The sequence below is a fragment of the Ictalurus furcatus genome, chromosome 2 (genome assembly GCF_023375685.1).
Source record: "Ictalurus furcatus strain D&B chromosome 2, Billie_1.0, whole genome shotgun sequence".
NCBI lineage: Eukaryota > Metazoa > Chordata > Actinopteri > Siluriformes > Ictaluridae > Ictalurus > Ictalurus furcatus.
This window is the reverse complement of record NC_071256.1, coordinates 38,443,970-38,462,419: the sequence shown is the minus strand read 5'-3', so window position 1 is coordinate 38,462,419 and position 18,450 is coordinate 38,443,970. Positions and strand designations below refer to the sequence as shown.

The 18,450-nt window shown below is 37.4% G+C and overlaps 1 protein-coding gene, 2 long non-coding RNA genes and 2 other non-coding genes across 5 annotated transcripts in view; 1 reads left to right on the top strand and 4 right to left on the bottom strand.

Moving 5' to 3' along the window:
* Positions 1-114: 114 nt before the first annotated feature.
* Positions 115-1,318, bottom strand: LOC128617339 (uncharacterized). The gene is made up of 2 exons (XR_008387554.1): positions 1,160-1,318; positions 115-333 (listed from the first exon to the last, which is right to left on the bottom strand). It is a non-coding gene; the product is annotated as an uncharacterized LOC128617339 (long non-coding RNA).
* LOC128604604 (small nucleolar RNA SNORD88) lies at positions 402-492 on the bottom strand. Its single transcript, XR_008385216.1, has one exon. It is a non-coding gene; the product is annotated as a small nucleolar RNA SNORD88 (small nucleolar RNA).
* A 4,114-nt stretch (positions 1,319-5,432) lies between the features above and the next one.
* LOC128617332 (uncharacterized) lies at positions 5,433-6,886 on the bottom strand. Its single transcript, XR_008387553.1, has 2 exons — positions 6,735-6,886; positions 5,433-5,652 (listed from the first exon to the last, which is right to left on the bottom strand). It is a non-coding gene; the product is annotated as an uncharacterized LOC128617332 (long non-coding RNA).
* Positions 5,720-5,810, bottom strand: LOC128604609 (small nucleolar RNA SNORD88). The gene has a single exon (XR_008385221.1). It is a non-coding gene; the product is annotated as a small nucleolar RNA SNORD88 (small nucleolar RNA).
* A 2,979-nt stretch (positions 6,887-9,865) lies between the features above and the next one.
* Positions 9,866-18,450, top strand: part of si:ch211-51c14.1 (protein kinase C and casein kinase substrate in neurons protein 1) — a 24,518-nt gene continuing 15,933 nt past the window's right edge. Inside the window, exons 1-2 of the mRNA XM_053618589.1 lie at positions 9,866-10,178; positions 16,581-16,648. Coding sequence (XP_053474564.1) covers positions 16,589-16,648 — 60 coding nt within the window. The 5' untranslated portion in view covers positions 9,866-10,178; positions 16,581-16,588. The remainder of the gene's footprint in view (positions 10,179-16,580; positions 16,649-18,450) is intronic.

The following is an 18,450-nucleotide window of genomic DNA, read 5'->3' as shown; positions in this document are numbered from 1 at the left end:
AGTGGTAAGGGGCATTTGACCATTTAATCAATGTTTCTAATACACTGTCTAAAGCAACTAAAACATTGAAATGTTTTCACCTTTAAAAGCGTAATGATGCAGACCGTAAACCAGTTGAACTCAAATACTGAAATTTATTTCAACAGTTACAGCACACTTCAGTTAAATAAACAGTTATTCATCACACTGATTTTATAAACTAGCCAAAAATTCAATCTTGTTCCACCAGTGTCTCCCCAAACACAACCAGGTGAGGGGCGGAGCTGCACTTCTGTCTCCAGGATCATCCAGAGCCCAGGATTAAATCATCAGAGCAAGACTTGTCAGAAGACACTTTAGAGGGAAAGAGAGAGAGATTAACATCCTGACTGGATTATGAGCTGTAAAACAATAAATAATAAAGTCTCTTCAGACTCCACCATGTCAATAAGCAGAGCAGCACTTTTCTCGCCAGAGATTGTCTGAGCCCAGTGCAAATCATCATCAGAGACACAGTTTGGGCAATTAAAATTATATTACAATTAAATCACACCAATATGAAATCCATCTGAATAATTTGCAGCCAGTTTACAGTTTTATTTATTAACTATGAAAACCCTATTTCTTTACTGATTGGGAAACTACATAGGATTCATTAACCCTAAAAAATAAACCTTAAATAATTTTTAAAAAAGGTGGAATTTTTTAATTTATGCATGAAAGGATAATAGAAATTAGTTAAAATCTTTCTATTTTTTAAAAAAAATAAGAGATTGTACAACAAGTGAAAAATTAAGAAAATGTTTTAGCCTCAATTCTAATCTATAAATTGATTTAAATGAACTATTACTACTGAATGTTAAAATTAGAGAGATAAAGAGAGCCAATAACTTCAATAAGCAGATTTTCCATGGCAAGATTGACTTATTGAATTACTAAGTAATCTTAAAGAAAATCAGGACAGTTTACAATCAAAGCAAGCACAACTACAAATACACACAATAAACGTACAAATAAAATTATAAAACAGCTTCGAATTGAGAGACACGTGGTCGCAGAAGGTCGGAACAACCATCAAATTCATGCACAAAACTGCCCATAAAGTTACAAACCACATTTACATTTTGGAGGTCGAAATAATGTACACTTTTTTAACACCTTGTTAAAAATAAAGACTTACCGTACTGTAAAATCAGACAGCAAACAGCTCCACCTACTAACGACGCCAGAAACGAAAAGATGAAACTTTACAACATGGCGGCTTTTATGTTCCGTGTGCTCAAGGACCTCAAGGTATCCGCTGATGGTGCCTGATTATAATAAAACACTCACTTAGTGCGTTTACCCCGTCTTATGTGAAATAAAACGTATTGTACTTATTATTATTATTATAAAAAATATTATTATTATTATTATTATTATTATTATTATTATCTCAACGTTTGAACACACCACGAAAAAGAAATCACGTTAACTTAAAAAATCTGCATATTTAAAGCGTTCAACTTACTGCATGTGTTTGTAACGCAAATGAAACAGAAAAACGAATCGCTCTTAAAAACACCCCAACCACATTAATTCTTCCACAGGAGATTTATATATATATATATATATAAAATTTACTTAATTTTGCATTATAAACAGGCGACGTGTCTGAACAGCTAGAGGTCCTGATGAACAATGGACGACTGAAATCGCCATTTTGGTGGTTGCTCGAGTTGCACTATTTGAGGCCTTTTTAATGCTTTATACTCACAGAAATACACTTTTAATGTCTCTTTGCTTATTCATGGTTTAAATTTATTCCTCCAACATTCTGACATTGTGTGATCAGTATGGATTCTCACAATGTTAGCATATATATATATATATATATATATATATATATATATATATATATATATAATCATTATATTATTAGTATTCACAATGCCTCAAATGAAATGCATCGATTCAATCTCTATAATGTGTTAATGTGCTCTTTCTAATACAGCGCCCTCCACTAATATTGGCACCTTTGGTAAATATGAGCAAAGAAAGCTTTTGAAATTGAAGAAAGCTATTTAAAATTTGTCTTTATTGTTTAACCTTTTAATCCTTTGTTCAAAAAATTCACAAAAATACTCTGCTCTCATCTATATCAAACAATTGTTAACACAACACAGGTTTATAAAAAAAATCTTTGGTAAATATAGGTGTGCAACAATTATTGGCACCCTTTTAGTTAATACTTTGTGCTACCTCCCTTTGGCAAGATAACAGCTCTGAGTCTTCTCCTATAATGCCTGATGAGGTTGGCGAATACATGGCGAGGGATCTAAGACCGTTCCTCCATACAGAATCTCTCCAGATCCTTCGCATTTCGAGATCCACGCTGGTGGACTCTCCTCTTCAGTTCACCCCACAGGTTTTCTATGGGGTTCAGGTCAGGGGACTGGGATGGTCATGGCAGGACCTTGATTTTGTGGTCAGTAAACCATTTTTGTGTTGATTTTGATGTATGTTTTGGATCATTGTCCTGCTGGAAGATCCAACCACGGCCCATTTGAAGCTTTCTGGCAGAGGCAGTCAGGTTTTCATTTGATATTTGATAGAGTCCATAATGCCATGTATCCTAACAAAATGTCCAGGTCCTCTGGTGGAAAACCGACACGGTTTCATCTTAAGATAGAACCCGATCCCATTTGAAGTTCCAGTAGTGTCGGCAAACTGAAGACGCTCGAGTTTGTTTTTGGATGAGAGTAGAGGCTTTTTTCTTCAAACCCTTCCAAACAACTTGTGGTGATGTAGGTGACTTCGGATTGTAGTCTTGGAGACTTTCTGACCCCAAGACACAACTAACTTCTACAGTTCTCCAGCTGTGATCCTTGGAGATATTTTATCCACTCGAACCGTCCTCTTCACAGTGTGTTGAGACGATACAGACACATGTCCAATTCCAGGTCGATTCATAACATTTCCAGTTGACTGGAACTTCTTAATTATTGCCCTGATGGTGGAAATGGGCATTTTCAATGCTTGTGCTATTTTCTTATAGACACTTCCCAGTGTGTGAAGCTCAACAACCTTTTGCCGCACATCACAGCTATATTCCTCGCTCTTAAACATTGTTATGAATGACTAAGAGAATTTGGCCTATGTGTTACCTCATATTTATACCCCTGTGAAACAGGAAGTCATAGTTGAACAATTTCCTGTTCCTAGTCACCCAGGTGAACTAAAAAAATGTAAAATATCAATGCGAATATACTTCAAATATATTTTTCTCACATGAATTCATTAGGGTGCCAATAATTGTTCTATACCTATATTTAACAAAGATTTTTTTGGATAAACCGGTGTTGTATTTGCAATTGTTTGATATCCATGAGAGTAGAGTATTTTTGTGATTTTTTTTTTAAACAGAAGCTCAATAAAAACTATTTTTCACAACCTTCTTTGCACATATTTACCAAGGGTTCCAATATTAATGGAGGGTGCTGTAAGTTATTGTTTCTGTAGTAACAGCTCATCCCGAGGGACTTGTAGAGTGGATGCTCCGCACATAATGTTTTTTTTTTATATATATAAAGAGAAGTTTATTTAACATGTATGGAAGGCGTCTCCAGTAACGGTGTAACAGTCTGAGGTAAAGCTGTAACTTTAAGTTTTCTAATGTCTTCACGACGGAGGAGTTTACGCTTCTTTGTGTTTTCTTGGTAAAAGTACGATGTGTCATTCTTTAGTCTGTCATGTCTATACCAAATCATGTTCGGTAAAGCATGTGCGCACCAAATGTTTAATGATGCATAAAGTCTTGCTTGGCCTTTAGAAAACTAAAAGAGATGAGATTCACTCAATATAATTATTCCTATATAACCCTGAGCATTGACTTAATATTAAGACAGTTCAAAGGCCAGACAGCTTAATAACTAGTTTGTCATTTTAGTTTAGATTTTATTTCCTGAAATGTTTTACCCTCGTAATGATCACTTAAACACACCGCCAGATTTGTTTGAGTTCATTGACGTCATTCCAGAGCAGTATGTGAGCCAGATGAAGGTGGTATGTGAGGGATGTGTGAATGGCACTTATTTGCTCTGTAAGGAGATTTAGATGATAAATATGTTTGAGTTTGAAAAAGGTTTTATTAGAGACATTATCGGGAGATAAACATCAACATGTAACCTGTAGTAGCGTTAATATAAAGAGCCATAGGTGAGAGAATATTCCAATCTTAATAGTTCTATTTCAGTATTTCACTGCAGACACACTGGAGACAGGACAATCAGAATCACAATTACTTTCCCACACAACATATCTAAAATGATAAAGTATTAAGTACAAAATGTTTTTAATTATTTACTTTATTTAAAAAAAGAAGAAAAAAAGAACCTGTTTTACTGGATGTATGGATCCAGCACTGAAGATAGGTGGTTTATCTCCTTCTCTGATCCTGACAGTCTGACCTGTCAAAGTCCCCCAGCTTGAACGGACTCACCTGTGGAAACACCTTCCCTTCTTACAGCTCCGTCCCACTGCCTCAACTGTGTCTATGAGAAAAGTTAACTAGCCAACTAACTATAGTAAGATTCACAATATAATCGGTCTGTAGTGGTCCACTCACTGGTCCAACGACAGTATCCAATCACGTGGCAGAAGGATTCACATGTGTTTGTCTTTTTGAAGTGATATTTAGATTAAATTTGTGATTCCAATTTGGATTGACTCTCAAATTAAATCTGACTGCAATTATAAAAATCTCAATGTATTTATTTCTTAGTTATTTGTGGTTTGATACTTTTGCTCTTCATTTGATTAATTCTAGTTTACTCTACAGCTGGTCCATCAACTTTATGGTGTCCTAAACAGAAGTTTCCTGTTGAGCCGGTACACACCAAATACACTTATAGCCAAGTTGTTAGCCTGGACTCTAAAATCATAGTTGGTGTGCCCCAATGCTCCACCTAAAACTGGGTTTTAGCCTGTACTAACCTGGTCACAGATTTGCGGTAACAAGGACTTAATGTAACCTACTAGAGAAAATACTTTCAGAATAAACTCAAATAAATTTATTTAACCAGGTACAAACACATCCAAACCAATACTATTAATAAAGAGAATTCCATTCAACATTACAATCAAATCCAAAACATAATACAACATACACTTTGCTTTCCTAGTGTGCGTTTTAGTTTAATGCTGAACTTAAAATCGGCTACATCTCCAAGTAAAATTTGAATTTATCATCAATAATAAAATCAGATCAGTTCATGCTGGTGGTTAAGCTAATGGTTAAATATCAGTAAATGGTAATTGTGGAGGGAATGATCCTGCCCCCTATTGACCACTTACAGTAAGTAGTAAGGGGCATTTGACCATTTAATCAATGTTTCTGATAAACTTGTCTAAAGCAACTAAAACATTGAAATGTTTTCACCTTTAAAAGTGTAATGATGCAGACAGTAAACCAGTAGAACTCAAATACTGAAATTTATTTCAACAGTTACAGCACACTTCAGTTAAATAAAACAGTTATTCATCACACTGATTTTATAAACCAGGCAAAAATTCAATCTTGTTCCACCAGTGTCTCCCCAAACACAACCAGGTGAGGGGCGGAGCTGCACTTCTGTCTCCAGGATCATCCAGAGCCCAGGATTAAATCATCAGAGCAAGACTTGTCAGAAGACACTTTAGAGGGAGAGAGAGAGAGAGATTAATATCCTGACTGGATTGAGCTGTAATAAACAATAAATAAAGTCTCTTCAGACTCCGCCATGTCAATAAGCAGAGCAGCACTTTTCTCGCCAGAGATTGTCTGAGCCCAGTGCAAATCATCATCAGAGACACAGTCTGGGCAATTAAAGTTATATTACAATTAAATCACACCAATATGAAATCAGCTGAATAATTTGCAGCCAGTTTACAGTTTTATGAACTATGAACACACTAATATTTCTTTACTGATTGAAACGACCTAGGACTCATTAACCCTTTCATGCAAAGTGTCCACACTGCTGGACAGAATTTAAGGACGCTTGCAGAAAAATCTCAATTGTAAAAATCCCCTTCAAATCATTCAACCCCTTCACTATAACTGACCAGAAAGAGTGACTGACTTCTGTTCATCTCCAGAGTATTTTGGGTATTCTTAACACGTCTCCGGTATATCTTTACCGGACATTTAATCTTGGCCCAAATCCAAGGGAAACGCGTGTGCCAGACTCCAATTTAAGATGTTCAATTCATTGAAGTTTTTATTTTACCCACAAGCATTATGAAAAGTTCTAAACCTCTGTACATTAAGAATATTGCTTTAAAAAAATGCAATAATTATAGTCATTAAATGCTCATTTTTGTTTGTAAGATTTCATTTTTAATTTCAGGTATAATGTTTTATCATGTCCCCATCATGGTATATATTTAAATGAACTATTACTACTGAATGTTAACTTTAGAGAGATAAAGAGAGCCAATAACTTCAATAAACAGATATTTCCATGGCAAGATTGACTTATTGAATTACTAAATAATCTTAAATAAAACCAGGACAGGTTACAATCAAAGCAAGCAGAAGACTACAAATACACACAATAAATGTACAAATAAAATTATAAAACAGCTTCGAATTGAGAGACACGTGGTCGCAGAAGGTCGGAACAACCATCAAATTCATGCACAAAATTGCCCATAAAGTTACAAACAAAACACATTTACCTTTAGAAGCCCGAAATAAAGTATCTTTAAGCATCTTGTTAAAAATAAAGACTTACCGTGCTGTAAAATGAGACAGCAAACAGCTCCACCTGCTAACGACGCCAGAAACGAAAAGATGAAGCTTTACAACATGGCGGCTTTTATGTTCCGTGTGCTCAAGGACCTCAAGGTATCCGCTGATGGTGCCTGATTATAATAAAACTCAGTGCGTTTACCCCGTCTTATGTGAAATAAAACTTATTGTACTTATTTTAATTATTATTATTATTATTATTATTATTATTATTATTATTATTATTATTATTATCTCAACGTTTGAACACGCCATGAAAAAGAAATCACGTTAACTTAAAAAAAGTTTTTTCTTCTGCATATTTAAAGCGCTTAACTGACTGCATGTGTTTGTAAATGAAACAGAACAAACGAATCGCTCTTAAAAACACCTCACCACGTTAATTCTTCCACAGGAGATTTTTATTTTTATTTTTATATAATTTATTAATTTAAACTTTGCATTATAAACAGGCGACGTGTCTGAACAGCTAGAGGTCCTGATGAACAATGGACGATTGAAATCGCCATTTTGGTGGTTGCTCGAGTTGCACTATTTGAGGCCTTTTTAATGCTTTATACTCACATAAATACACTCTTAATGTCTCTTTGCTTATTCATGGTTCACATGTATTCCTCAAGTCATATTATGCGATAAGTATGGATCCTCACAGTGTTAGCGCATATATATCATTATATTATTAGCATTTACAATGCCTCAAATTAAATGAGAAAAATTCCAAAATGGTGTCACGGCCTGACTGAACAATTTCCTACCCATTAAGACCTTTTTAGACACCTTTCTTACATATTTATAATTGTTCGTTTTCATTAAATGGACATGAGATATATTTCACTTATGCATTACACATATAGCAAATAATTTGTCCCTACATAAGGTTATTTTTAGGCAAATAACAATTATTTATGTTGTATAATGTATTGTTGACCAAAAGTAGCCGGACTGAGTGACATTTAACATTTTCACAGCATTCGTTCTATCCTTAAATATTTATATCTAATGATTTAAAGCCACATCTGCAGCACTGGAATTTTAGACTGAATTCTACATGACCACGGTTTGATTTGCGAGGAAATATTTAAATAGTTAATTATCAATATTTTATAGCAAATTGCCGTTGAATTCTTTATTCAGTGTTGATTCAATCTCTATAATGTGTTAATGTGCTCTTTCTAATACAGTGCCCTCCACTAATATTGGCACCTTTGGTAAATATGAGCAAAGAAAGCTGTGAAAAATTGTCTTTATTGTTTATCTTTTTAATCCTTTGTTCAAAAACTTTCCAAAAATACTCTGTTCTCATGGATATCAAACAATTACAAAAAAAAAAAAGTAAACACAACACAGGTTTATAAAAAAAACTTTGTTAAATATAGGTGTGCAACAATTATTGGCACCCTTTTAGTCAATACTTTGTGTTACCTCCCTTTGGCAAGATAACAGCTCTGAGTCTTCTCCTATAACGCCTGATGAGGTTGGAGAATACATGGTGAGGGATCTGAGAGCGTTCCTCCATACAGAATCTCTCCAGATCCTTCACATTTCGAGGTCCACGCTGGTGGACTCTCCTCTTCAGTTCACCCCACAGGTTTTCTATGGGGTTCAGGTCAGGGGACTGGGATGGTCATGGCAGGACCTTGATTTTGTGGTCAGTAAACCATTTTTGTGTTGATTGTGATGTATGTTTTGGATCATTGTCCTGCTGGAAGATCCAACCACGGCCCATTTGAAGCTTTCTGGCAGAGGCAGTCAGGTTTTCATTTAATATCTGTTGATATTTGATGGAGTCCATGATGCCATGTATCCTAACAAAATGTCCAGGTCCTCTGGCAGAAAAACAGCCCCAAAACATTAAAGATCCACCTCCATATTTAACCGTGGGCATGAGGTACTTTTCCATATGGCTACCTCTCTGTGTGCTCCAAAACCACCTCTGGTGTTTATTACCAAAAAGCTCTATTCTGGTTTCATCTGACCGTAGAACCCGATCCCATTGAAGTTCCAGTAGTGTCGGCACACTGAAGACGCTCGAGTTTGTTTTTGGATGAGAGTAGAGGCTTTTTTCTTCAAACCCTTCCAAACACCTTGTGGTGATGGAGGTGACTTCAGATTGTATTTTTGGAGACTTTCTGACCCCAAGACACAACTAACATCTGCAGTTCTCCAGCTGTGATCCTTGGAGATGTTTTATCCACTCGAACCGTCCTCTTCACAGTGCGTTGAGACGATATAGACACACGTCCAATTCCAGGTCGATTCATAACATTTCCAGTTGACTGGAACTTCTTAATTATTGCCCTGATGGTGGAAATGGGCATTTTCAATGCTTGTGCTATTTTCTTATAGACACTTCCCATTGTGTGAAGCTCAACAACCTTTTGCTGCACATCACAGCTATATTCCTCGCTCTTACCCGTTGTTATGAATGACTAAGGGAATTTGGCCTATGTGTTACCTCATATTTATACCCCTGTGAAACAGGAAGTCATGGTTGATCAATTTCCTGTTCCTAGTCAATTTTTTTTTTTTGGATAAACCTGTGTTGTGTTTGCAATTGTTTGATATTGATGAGAGCAGAGTATTTTTGTCAATTTTGTTTAACAAAAGATCAAAAGATTAAACAATAAAGACAATTTTTCACAGCCTTCTTTGCTCATATTTACCAAGGGTGCCAATATTAATGGAGGGCACTATTAATCATTCAATATAATTATTCATATATAACTCTGAGGATTTTGTTAATATTAAGACAGTTCATAGGCCAGACAGCTTAATAACTGGTTTGTCATTTTAGTTTAGATTTTATTTCCTGAAATGTTTTACCCTCATAATGATCACTTAAACACACCGCCCCGTTAGACTTTATAAAAATGTTGTTTACCTTCACCAATCAACCATTAGGCATAACTGTACTTAATTGTATCATATCATGCCTCAAATATCGTCATATCTGGATGGAGTTGTGTGTGTGTGTGTGTGTGTGTGTGTGTGTGTGTGTGCATGTGTGGTAATTTCCACTTGGTGAAGCTTCAGTGTGTGATGAATCAGTCTAAACCAATCTGGCAACCCAGAGGAGGAGCACAACTGTATTATGATCCAAAAAGCAAGAGGACGCCTGAACAGCTGAGAGAGAGAGAGAGAGAGAGAGGGAGCATGGGAGGGAAGAGAGAACGAGCCACCTCATCAAACACTGACAGAGAGGAGAGTGAGAGAGAGAGAGAGAGAGAGAGAGAGAGAGAGAGAGAGAGAGAGAAAGGGAGATAGAGAGAGATAGATAGATAGATAGAGAGAGAGAGAGAGAGAGAGAGAGAAAGGGAGAGAGAGAGAAGGAGGAGGAGAGCAAGGGAGCAGTGAAGAAGGACACAGCAGGAGAATCAGAGGCTGAACTTTTGTGAAACTTTTTCACAAAGAAACCCAAAAGCTTGAGGTACGTCTCTTTTCCACTCTTTAAATATTTACATACTATATAATAATCTATAATCTGTAATGTTTGCTATACAAAATATTTCCCCCCAACCGAACCCTCTCCACCCCCCGAACACCACCCAGTGTCCTCTGTTAGTCAGACAGCGTGCTAATGTGCGATCCGTGCTCTATTTCTAGACCATGCATTCATAAGCTGCTATATATTTCCTCTGGGTGTGTTAGTGTGTGTGTGTGTGTGTGTGTGTGTGTGTGTGTGTGGACGGACTGAGGGGGTGCTGAGTCCAAACCCACAGGTTTTAAAGGGAACACATTCCTATTAAACTCTTGGTCCATGGTAAACCTATATGATAATAAGTTATAAGTTTTGACACCCTCACATTTATATACACAGGAACGATGTAATAAATTCACAGTGTAATAAGATCCTGTCAGTTTTATATTTGACATTTTCTGAACAGGTCAGTGTGCAACATTCAATTATTTGGTTATATTATTTAAAAAAAAAAAAAAAAAACAAGTTCTCAGCCTTCAGCAGTTTAGCAAAATCATTATGACATCATTATGTTTATCGGTAGGGCATATCCCCGTTATAGGAACGTATATCAGAATCTTCAAGAATTCTTATAAGATGGGCCGGAAGTGTAGAGGCAGGATCACTTCACATCCATAAACGGGGGGGGGGGGGGGGGGGGGGGGTTACAGGAAGAGGGGGTCAAAGGTCATGAATAAGATAGTTCATGGGAAAGCAGATGAGAGGGGGTAAAACAACAGAATGTCAGGAGCTTTGGTCAGAGGAGAGAGAGAGAGAGAAAGAGAGAGAGAGAGAGAGAGAGAGATGAAAAACAGGACATGTGTTCCAGATGCAGGAGAAAGAGAAAAAATCCAGAGGGAAAGCTAAATGATTTATGAGCTGTGTAACCATGAAAAAGTGAAAATAAGTCCAAGTGCATCATGTAATATGACACCGAGAGTGAGAGAGAGAAAGAAAGAAAGAAAGAGAGAGAGAGAGAGAGAGAGAGAGAGAGTCATGGTAATGGACCATTAGGAAAGCATTAATTTCATCAGTGGCAGAAAAAAAGAGAGCGAGAGAGTAAAGATGAGACAGCACTCGTCTTTTTTAAGGGGTTTAAAGGCAATGGGAAGCGTCACATCCTTCATGAGTGCCAATATTTTTGAGAACAGCCCTGCTGAATGTTTGTGTGATATAATATTAATTTGGGTGTCAATATTGTTAGCATTCTGAGATCTGATTGGTCAGAAGGTGTCCTAATATATTATTATTATAGTAACACCTCATTCATTCATTCATTCATTCAACTCACATTATAGAAAAATCATTCGTATGGGGATATTTTCTTAAAGTCAGGAGGTGTTTATTTATGGAAGGAGTCTCCAGTGTCAGCGCTTTGTAACGATCAGAGGTTAAAGATGATGTAACAAGCCGCGAGCGCTTGTCTTATTAACTTTAAGAGTGAGAATAACGTGAGGGCTGGTGAGGAAACTGTTTATAGCTGCTATAACGCACCTGAGAACTTGTTTCACGGATAATCCGCAGTGGTAACTGTAACTATAAAAGGATAAAAAGTACAACTTTTCATTCTGTGGTATAAAAGGAATAGAAACTTAGTTTTATTATTTATTTATTTATTTATTTATTTATTTATTTATTTAGCAGAGAGCGTTCTTACCACTTAGCATTAAAACTAAGCCAGTATTTGCTAGCAGAAAAAGAGACAGAGACAGAGAGAGAGAGAGAGAGTGAGAGAGAGAGAGAGAGAGAGAGAGAGACAGAGATAGAGACAGAGAGAGACAGAGAGAGAGACAGAGAGACAGAGAGAGAGAGAGAGAGAGAGAGAGAGAGTGAGAGAGACCGAGAGAGAGACAGAGAGAGACAGAGAGAGAGATAGAGAAAGGGAAAGGGAGGGAGAGAGAGAGAAGGAGGAGGAGAGCAAGGGAGCAGTGAAGAAGGACCAGAGCTTCCAGAGCTAGGTTCTAGTGAAATAGTCAGTTTTCTACACTGATGTGTGGTTTTATGGATAAATGTATTGATGTGAATATATATATTGTCCGTGTGAAAAGCGCTACCTCCACCTGAGGCGAATTCAAACAGTCCACGCGGAGGTGATTTGACCCGTGGACCTGGGCTGAGGTGTCAGGGTGGGGGAGGGGAGGGGAGGGCTGCATTGCTTCAACTGTCAGTGAAAATGACCCAGCATTTGGGTTACACAACACTACCCAAAAACTACCCAAGACTGAGAAAATGACCCAGCTAAATGACCCAAAAGGCTCAACCCAGCGTTTCTGGGGTAAAATATATAACCCAGCATTTTTTTAGAGTGTATATAAGAGATATGTACATTGTATATACAACATGGATAATATACAATGTTTATACAGATATATAAAGATACTCTAGGATATATATTATGAATATACATTTCTATAGAGATATTAGAGAATATACAGTGTAGACCAGCGCTGCAGGATGATCTGAGGCAGTCCAACATCAGTGTAGAGCTCAGTAGAGTTCAGTAGGGTGATGGGTGTATGGAAGAAGCTGGTCCTGAACCTTCTTGTTCTGGTGCGAATGTTCCTGTATCTCCTCCTGGAAGGAAGGCGGTTGAACAGTTTGTGACCAGGATGAGAAGAGTCTTTGATGATGTTGCTACGCAAATATCTACTGTAGTTAAGGTGTTCAATGGCAGGTGGTTGCGTACCAGTGATGTGTGTTGGGTGGTTTTCATCGTTCTTTGCAGGTCTTTTTCTTTCTCAAAAACCATCGCGCTGAAATACCTCACTCTGACGGAGTTGGTGAGGTGTTTTTTTCCTCCCAAAAAGTGCTCGGCGGTTGCCGTAAAACATACACCAACACTGTATATACACGCGAAACAAAAACACCCGAAAGTGGACCTCGGTGTCCTCGTTGCTATTTACAGCCACGTTTCACACGGAGCCGGGTTCTCACACAGCGTAGCGAACATGTAGTGTAGCTCAATTCGATATTCAGCTGAATAAAGTGACGTAGTGCTTTAACGTGTGGTGAGTAAAAGTCGAAAGTATCAGGTGTTAGACCGTACCCTTATCTTTCCATTCACATCTACCGAGAAGTGAATCGCTTCGTTCTGCTTTAGGAGCGAAACACGCAGTCAAGTTTAACCGGCGATACGATCTGTGTTTCAGGTTGAGCACGGGACAAGCCGATCATAAATTACTGCATTCCTTATGAATTGAAAAGGAAAATCCAGCCTTTACGAGTCTGACATCAATATTTATAATTAACACATGATTTGTTTTCTGTGACGTCAACGCTTTCTGTAACAGCGTTCATACTTTCATACTATAAAAAGTTTTACGTTAAACGACTTACTGAGTGTGTGCAATGTTAATTTTATAACATTTATATATTTTCGCCCACTCATTTTTATCGGTGGGTGCCAATAATTATGGAGGGGCTCAGAGAAAACGAGAAGAACAACAACAGCTGAGTCCTTCCTCATGGTCTTGTGATAGTATGTGGTTATTACATTTGTACCGCAATATGCCTCGAGGTATGTGGGCTTGTCAATGGGGTGTGTGTGTGTGTGTGTGTATGTGTCTGCTGTCCACATGTGTTTCTGAAGCTCAGCGTGCTCTGGAGCATGTGCTTTCACTCTCTCACTCTCTCAGGGCCGACGCCCAAACCCACCTCTAGCTCTAGCGGGTGCTGCTCACAGTGACCTTTCACCCCTGTTTATTTTGGGATGGCTCGAGTTTCCAAATGGGGGATTGTGAGTAGGGGGAGTGTGGATTCCTGTGTGTGTGTGTGTGTGTGTGTGAGAGAGAGAGTGAGAGCAGTAAAAAGATCTCACGCCTAGTGTGATAAAAATTCAGCACAGATTTACATGCGAGATTTTTTCCTACATGACAATACAATCACATTTGCATATGATTTGCATACTCTACCGTGATTGGCCCATGATCGGCAAGTATTATTCTCAATCGAGCTAAACCATCGCAAAAGAAATTAATTCTCGACGCATATATTATTCAAATATATATATATATATATATATATGTATATGAGATACGTATTTGTTCATGTCGAGCATGTACATAATAAACTAATAGCTGAAAAATCATAATTAGGATGTTTATGAAGATTTGTTAAAGGAGTCTCCAGTGTCAGAGGAAAAGCTGTAACTTTAACCTGATGCAACAGGTTTTGTTTGTCTTGTTTTATTAAACCGCAAAAGAGAGAGAAGAAAGAGACGCTGGTGAAGGAAGGACTGTTTATAGCTGCTATAACGTAAGTGAGAACAGCAACTGACTCGTTTCCACAACATTAAATGCAACTATAAACGGATAAAACTGATTTTTTTTTTTAATAAATAAAAAAACCTTGTGATCGTGGGCAGTTTGCTGTGGTGTAAGAGGAATAAACCACTTGAGGTTGTGCTGTTTTGGGAAAGTAATCAGCCGCAGGGTGGGAAGAGGCATGGTGGAGTGTTTCTGAAACTTTGTGAGCTCTGTGTCTGTCTGTGTTCATGGCTGCGCTCCGTCTGCTCCAGTCCATAAACTCTGCTTTAAACAAAATAAAGCTTGTAAACGACACCACACGCTTCTGGCGAGCTGCACACACACACACACACACACACACACACACACACACACACACAAACCAGATTTTCCTTCCTCACAGTATTAGACCAAACACGAGCTCTTACTCGAACAGTACGTCTCAGATGGAGGACGAGTTAAACGCGTATCTTTCTTTTCTTTCTTTCTTTTTTTTTTTTTCTCAAATAAAAACCTAATACTTTATAAACACACACAATACCAGACATTCTTTAAGTTTAAAGCCTCATACAGATTTACATTAAAATGAATGCAAGGTCAAAAACTTTTTTATTATAAATCACATTAAATATTCATCATTAACGAACTAATATTAACTTACGAGAATTAATACGAATCAAAATCCAGACAAATCTATGAATTTTTTTTTTTATCTATTTTTTTTTTTTTTTTAAATCTGGATTTGAAAACAGCTTAAAAATGAATAAATAAAATGTCATTTTTAATCTAGATTTAATGACACCTAAGTAATTAATAAAATAATATCAAATAAAAGGGAATACGACGGCATGTTTATGATTTTTTTTTTTAATCTGGATTTGAAAACGTCTTTTAGTAGTAAACAAATAAATTAAATGATCTAAAATAAGTACGTTTAAAAGGTATCTTTTTTAATGCAGATTTATTGGTTAATAAAATAAAATACCAAGAAAATAAAAGGCAACTTTCCGGTTTGAGCTCAGTGACGTGTTGTATTTGTGAATGTCTCGTAAAATAAATAATTATATTTTTTTAAATTTAATGAAAGGAAAAAAAGGCGCTAGGTCTGTCTGAAAAGGAAATAAAAATGAAATGTTGATACGGAGCCACAGTCAGAAATATATATATATATATATATATATATATATATATATATATATATATATGTGCAGTTGTGACCAAAAGTTTGCATACCCCTTGCAGAACAGGATGATCTGTGTAAATTGTTAGTATTTTGTCTTCTGGGAGATGTGTAAGTATCTAATTTAGCGTCTGAAGGGCGGTACTAAATGAAAAAAAAAAACATCTTTAAACAAAATACTAACAATTTACACCGATCATCCTGTTCAAAAGTCTAAGGCTCTTAATATATTGTGTTTCCTTCTTGAGCATCAGTGAATGTTTGCACCTTTTGTAATAGTTGTGTACGAGTCCCTCAGTCGTCCTCGGTGTGAAAAGATGGATCTGAACATATAGCCGCTGTTGGAAAGGGGTTAAATATGCAGAAGATGCTGGAAAAGCAAATAATGTGCAGGACCTGGAGGATTTTTCTGAAGAACAGTGGGCAGATTAACTGCTCAAGACAAATAAGGAACTCGTGAAGAACTCTCACAAACATAAACACAGTCGTGGATCATCCAGGTAACGACACACAGTATTAAGAATCAAGGGTGTGTAAACTTTTGAACGGGGTCATTTTTATAAATTCCTCTATTATCTTGTCTTGTGGACTGTATGTAAACATCTGTTATGGGAAACAGTTTATTCAGGACAGAACTAAATAAACAAGATGGGATTTTTATGGTCTCGATTATTCTGTTAACAGTATTAAGACTTAGCAGATTCTGAAAGGGGTGTGCAAACTTTTGGGCACAACTGTATATTATATAAACAATTTATGAGCTTTCTAACATCATTGGAGGTTAGGGATGAAGCCTGATCAAGTCTATGGCTTAAGCAGGTTTGAGTTTCTTTCTGCCATGATGAACGTAAAGGGGATGAAAGTTCTTCTCCGAGGCTCTGATTTGAAGTTGCGTCGGTATCTGATTTTTAAATCAGGAACTCCACGTGTGTTTTTTTTCTGTTCCAGGACTCAGGATGTCGTCAGTACATCAGGAGAACGGCCCAGAAGACGTCGGCCACCACAGCTTCTGGATGGTGAGAGCTACACTGCAGTCATGATGCTCTTATAAAAATACCTTCTACATCAGTACCATTGATAACATCACCACCACCACCACCACCACCACCACCCCTACAGAAAATACTCGCTTCTGATTCGCTGGCAGGTGTGCCCTAGCAGCTAATTTTGCATACCTCTGTGCTCTGATTGGATAATTTTGTGTCCCCTGTGTTCTGATTGGATAATTTTATGTTCCCTGTGCTCTGATTGGATAATTTTATGTCCCCTGTGCTCTGATTGGATAATTTTATATCCCCTGTGCTCTGATTGGATAATTTTATGTTCCCTGTGCTCTGATTGGATAATTGTGTGTCCTCTGTTCTCTGATTAGATAATTTTATGCCATCTGTGTTTTGATTGGATAAGCTTATGTCCCCTGTGCTCTGATTGGATAATTGGGTGTCCTCTGTGCTCTGATTGGATAATTTTGCATCCTCTGTGCTCTGACTGGATAATTCTGTGTCCTCTGTGCTCTGACTGGATAATTCTGTGTCCTCTGGGCTCTGACTGGATAATTCTGTGTCCTCTGTGCTCTGATTGGATAATTCTGTGTCCTCTGTGCTCTGATTGGATAATTCTGGGTCCTCTGTGCTCTGACTGGATAATTCTGTGTCCTCTGGGCTCTGATTTGATAATTCTGTGTCCTCTGTGCTCTGATTGGATAATTCTGTGTCCTCTGTGCTCTGATTGGATAATTCTGGGTCCTCTGTGCTCTGACTGGATAATTCTGTGTCCTCTGGGCTCTGATTTGATAATTTTATGTCCTCTGTGCTCTGATTTGATAATTCTGTGTCCTCTGTGCTCTGATTTGATAATTTTGTGTCCTCTGTGCTCTGATTGGATAATTTTATGTCCTCTGTGCGGTGGCTTAGTGGTTAGCACGTTGGCCTCACACCACCAGGGCTGGGGGTTCGATTCTGGTTTTAATTTAATACTGAATTTCAGTAAGTACGTTTAACGCGGTAGCGAGGCGAGGTGGAAATATTAAGATTGATTCGTATTATGAACGAGATAAGATAATGGTCTGAGACAACTTCAGACTGAGGAAAAATTACAATATTTTCTATATACGATATTCGAACAGTTGCTTTTCTCTCCCTTTGAGGTCTGATTGTATGTTTTATGATGTCACTATTGTGATCGGATACTTACTTATCTTCTGTGTTCTAACTGAGTGTCTTTTTTATGTCCTTAATGCTGTAAAAAAATCATATCCTCTGAGTTCTAATCGGAGTCTTTTGTGTCCTCTGTGCTCTGATTGGCTGTTTTTTTTCCCCCCTCTATGTTCTAATTGCAGCTTTTTATCCAGATGTTTGTTTGTGCTTTCATTGGACGCTTTTGTGTCTTCTGTGTGCTGATTGGACGCCTTGATTCCCACAGCTCAGTATTCAGCCTCTCTTCATTTATGTCTCTTAAAGCTCCCTCAACACACAACCATGATAACGTCCAAATCTGTGCTTTAAACAAAGCCGCCCTGGAAAACTGTAGAAAAGAAGACGTCCAGGTTCCCAACGGAACCATCGTACTAACATTATTACAGTTTAGTATAGTAGAGAATACACCACCACATCCCATGTCTCTTTGTTTCATATTAGATCATATTAGTTATTATTATAATCAGAACGATGGATTAAACACAATTCTATAGCGCTGGTGTTTTTCAGCTTCGAAAATTTAAACGCGAACATTAGCTAGCTAACGAGAGTGCGCTTTCTTCAGTCTTATTAAGAGACAGATAGAAGTGATGGAACAGCAGGAGACTTAAGGGAGAAGATCT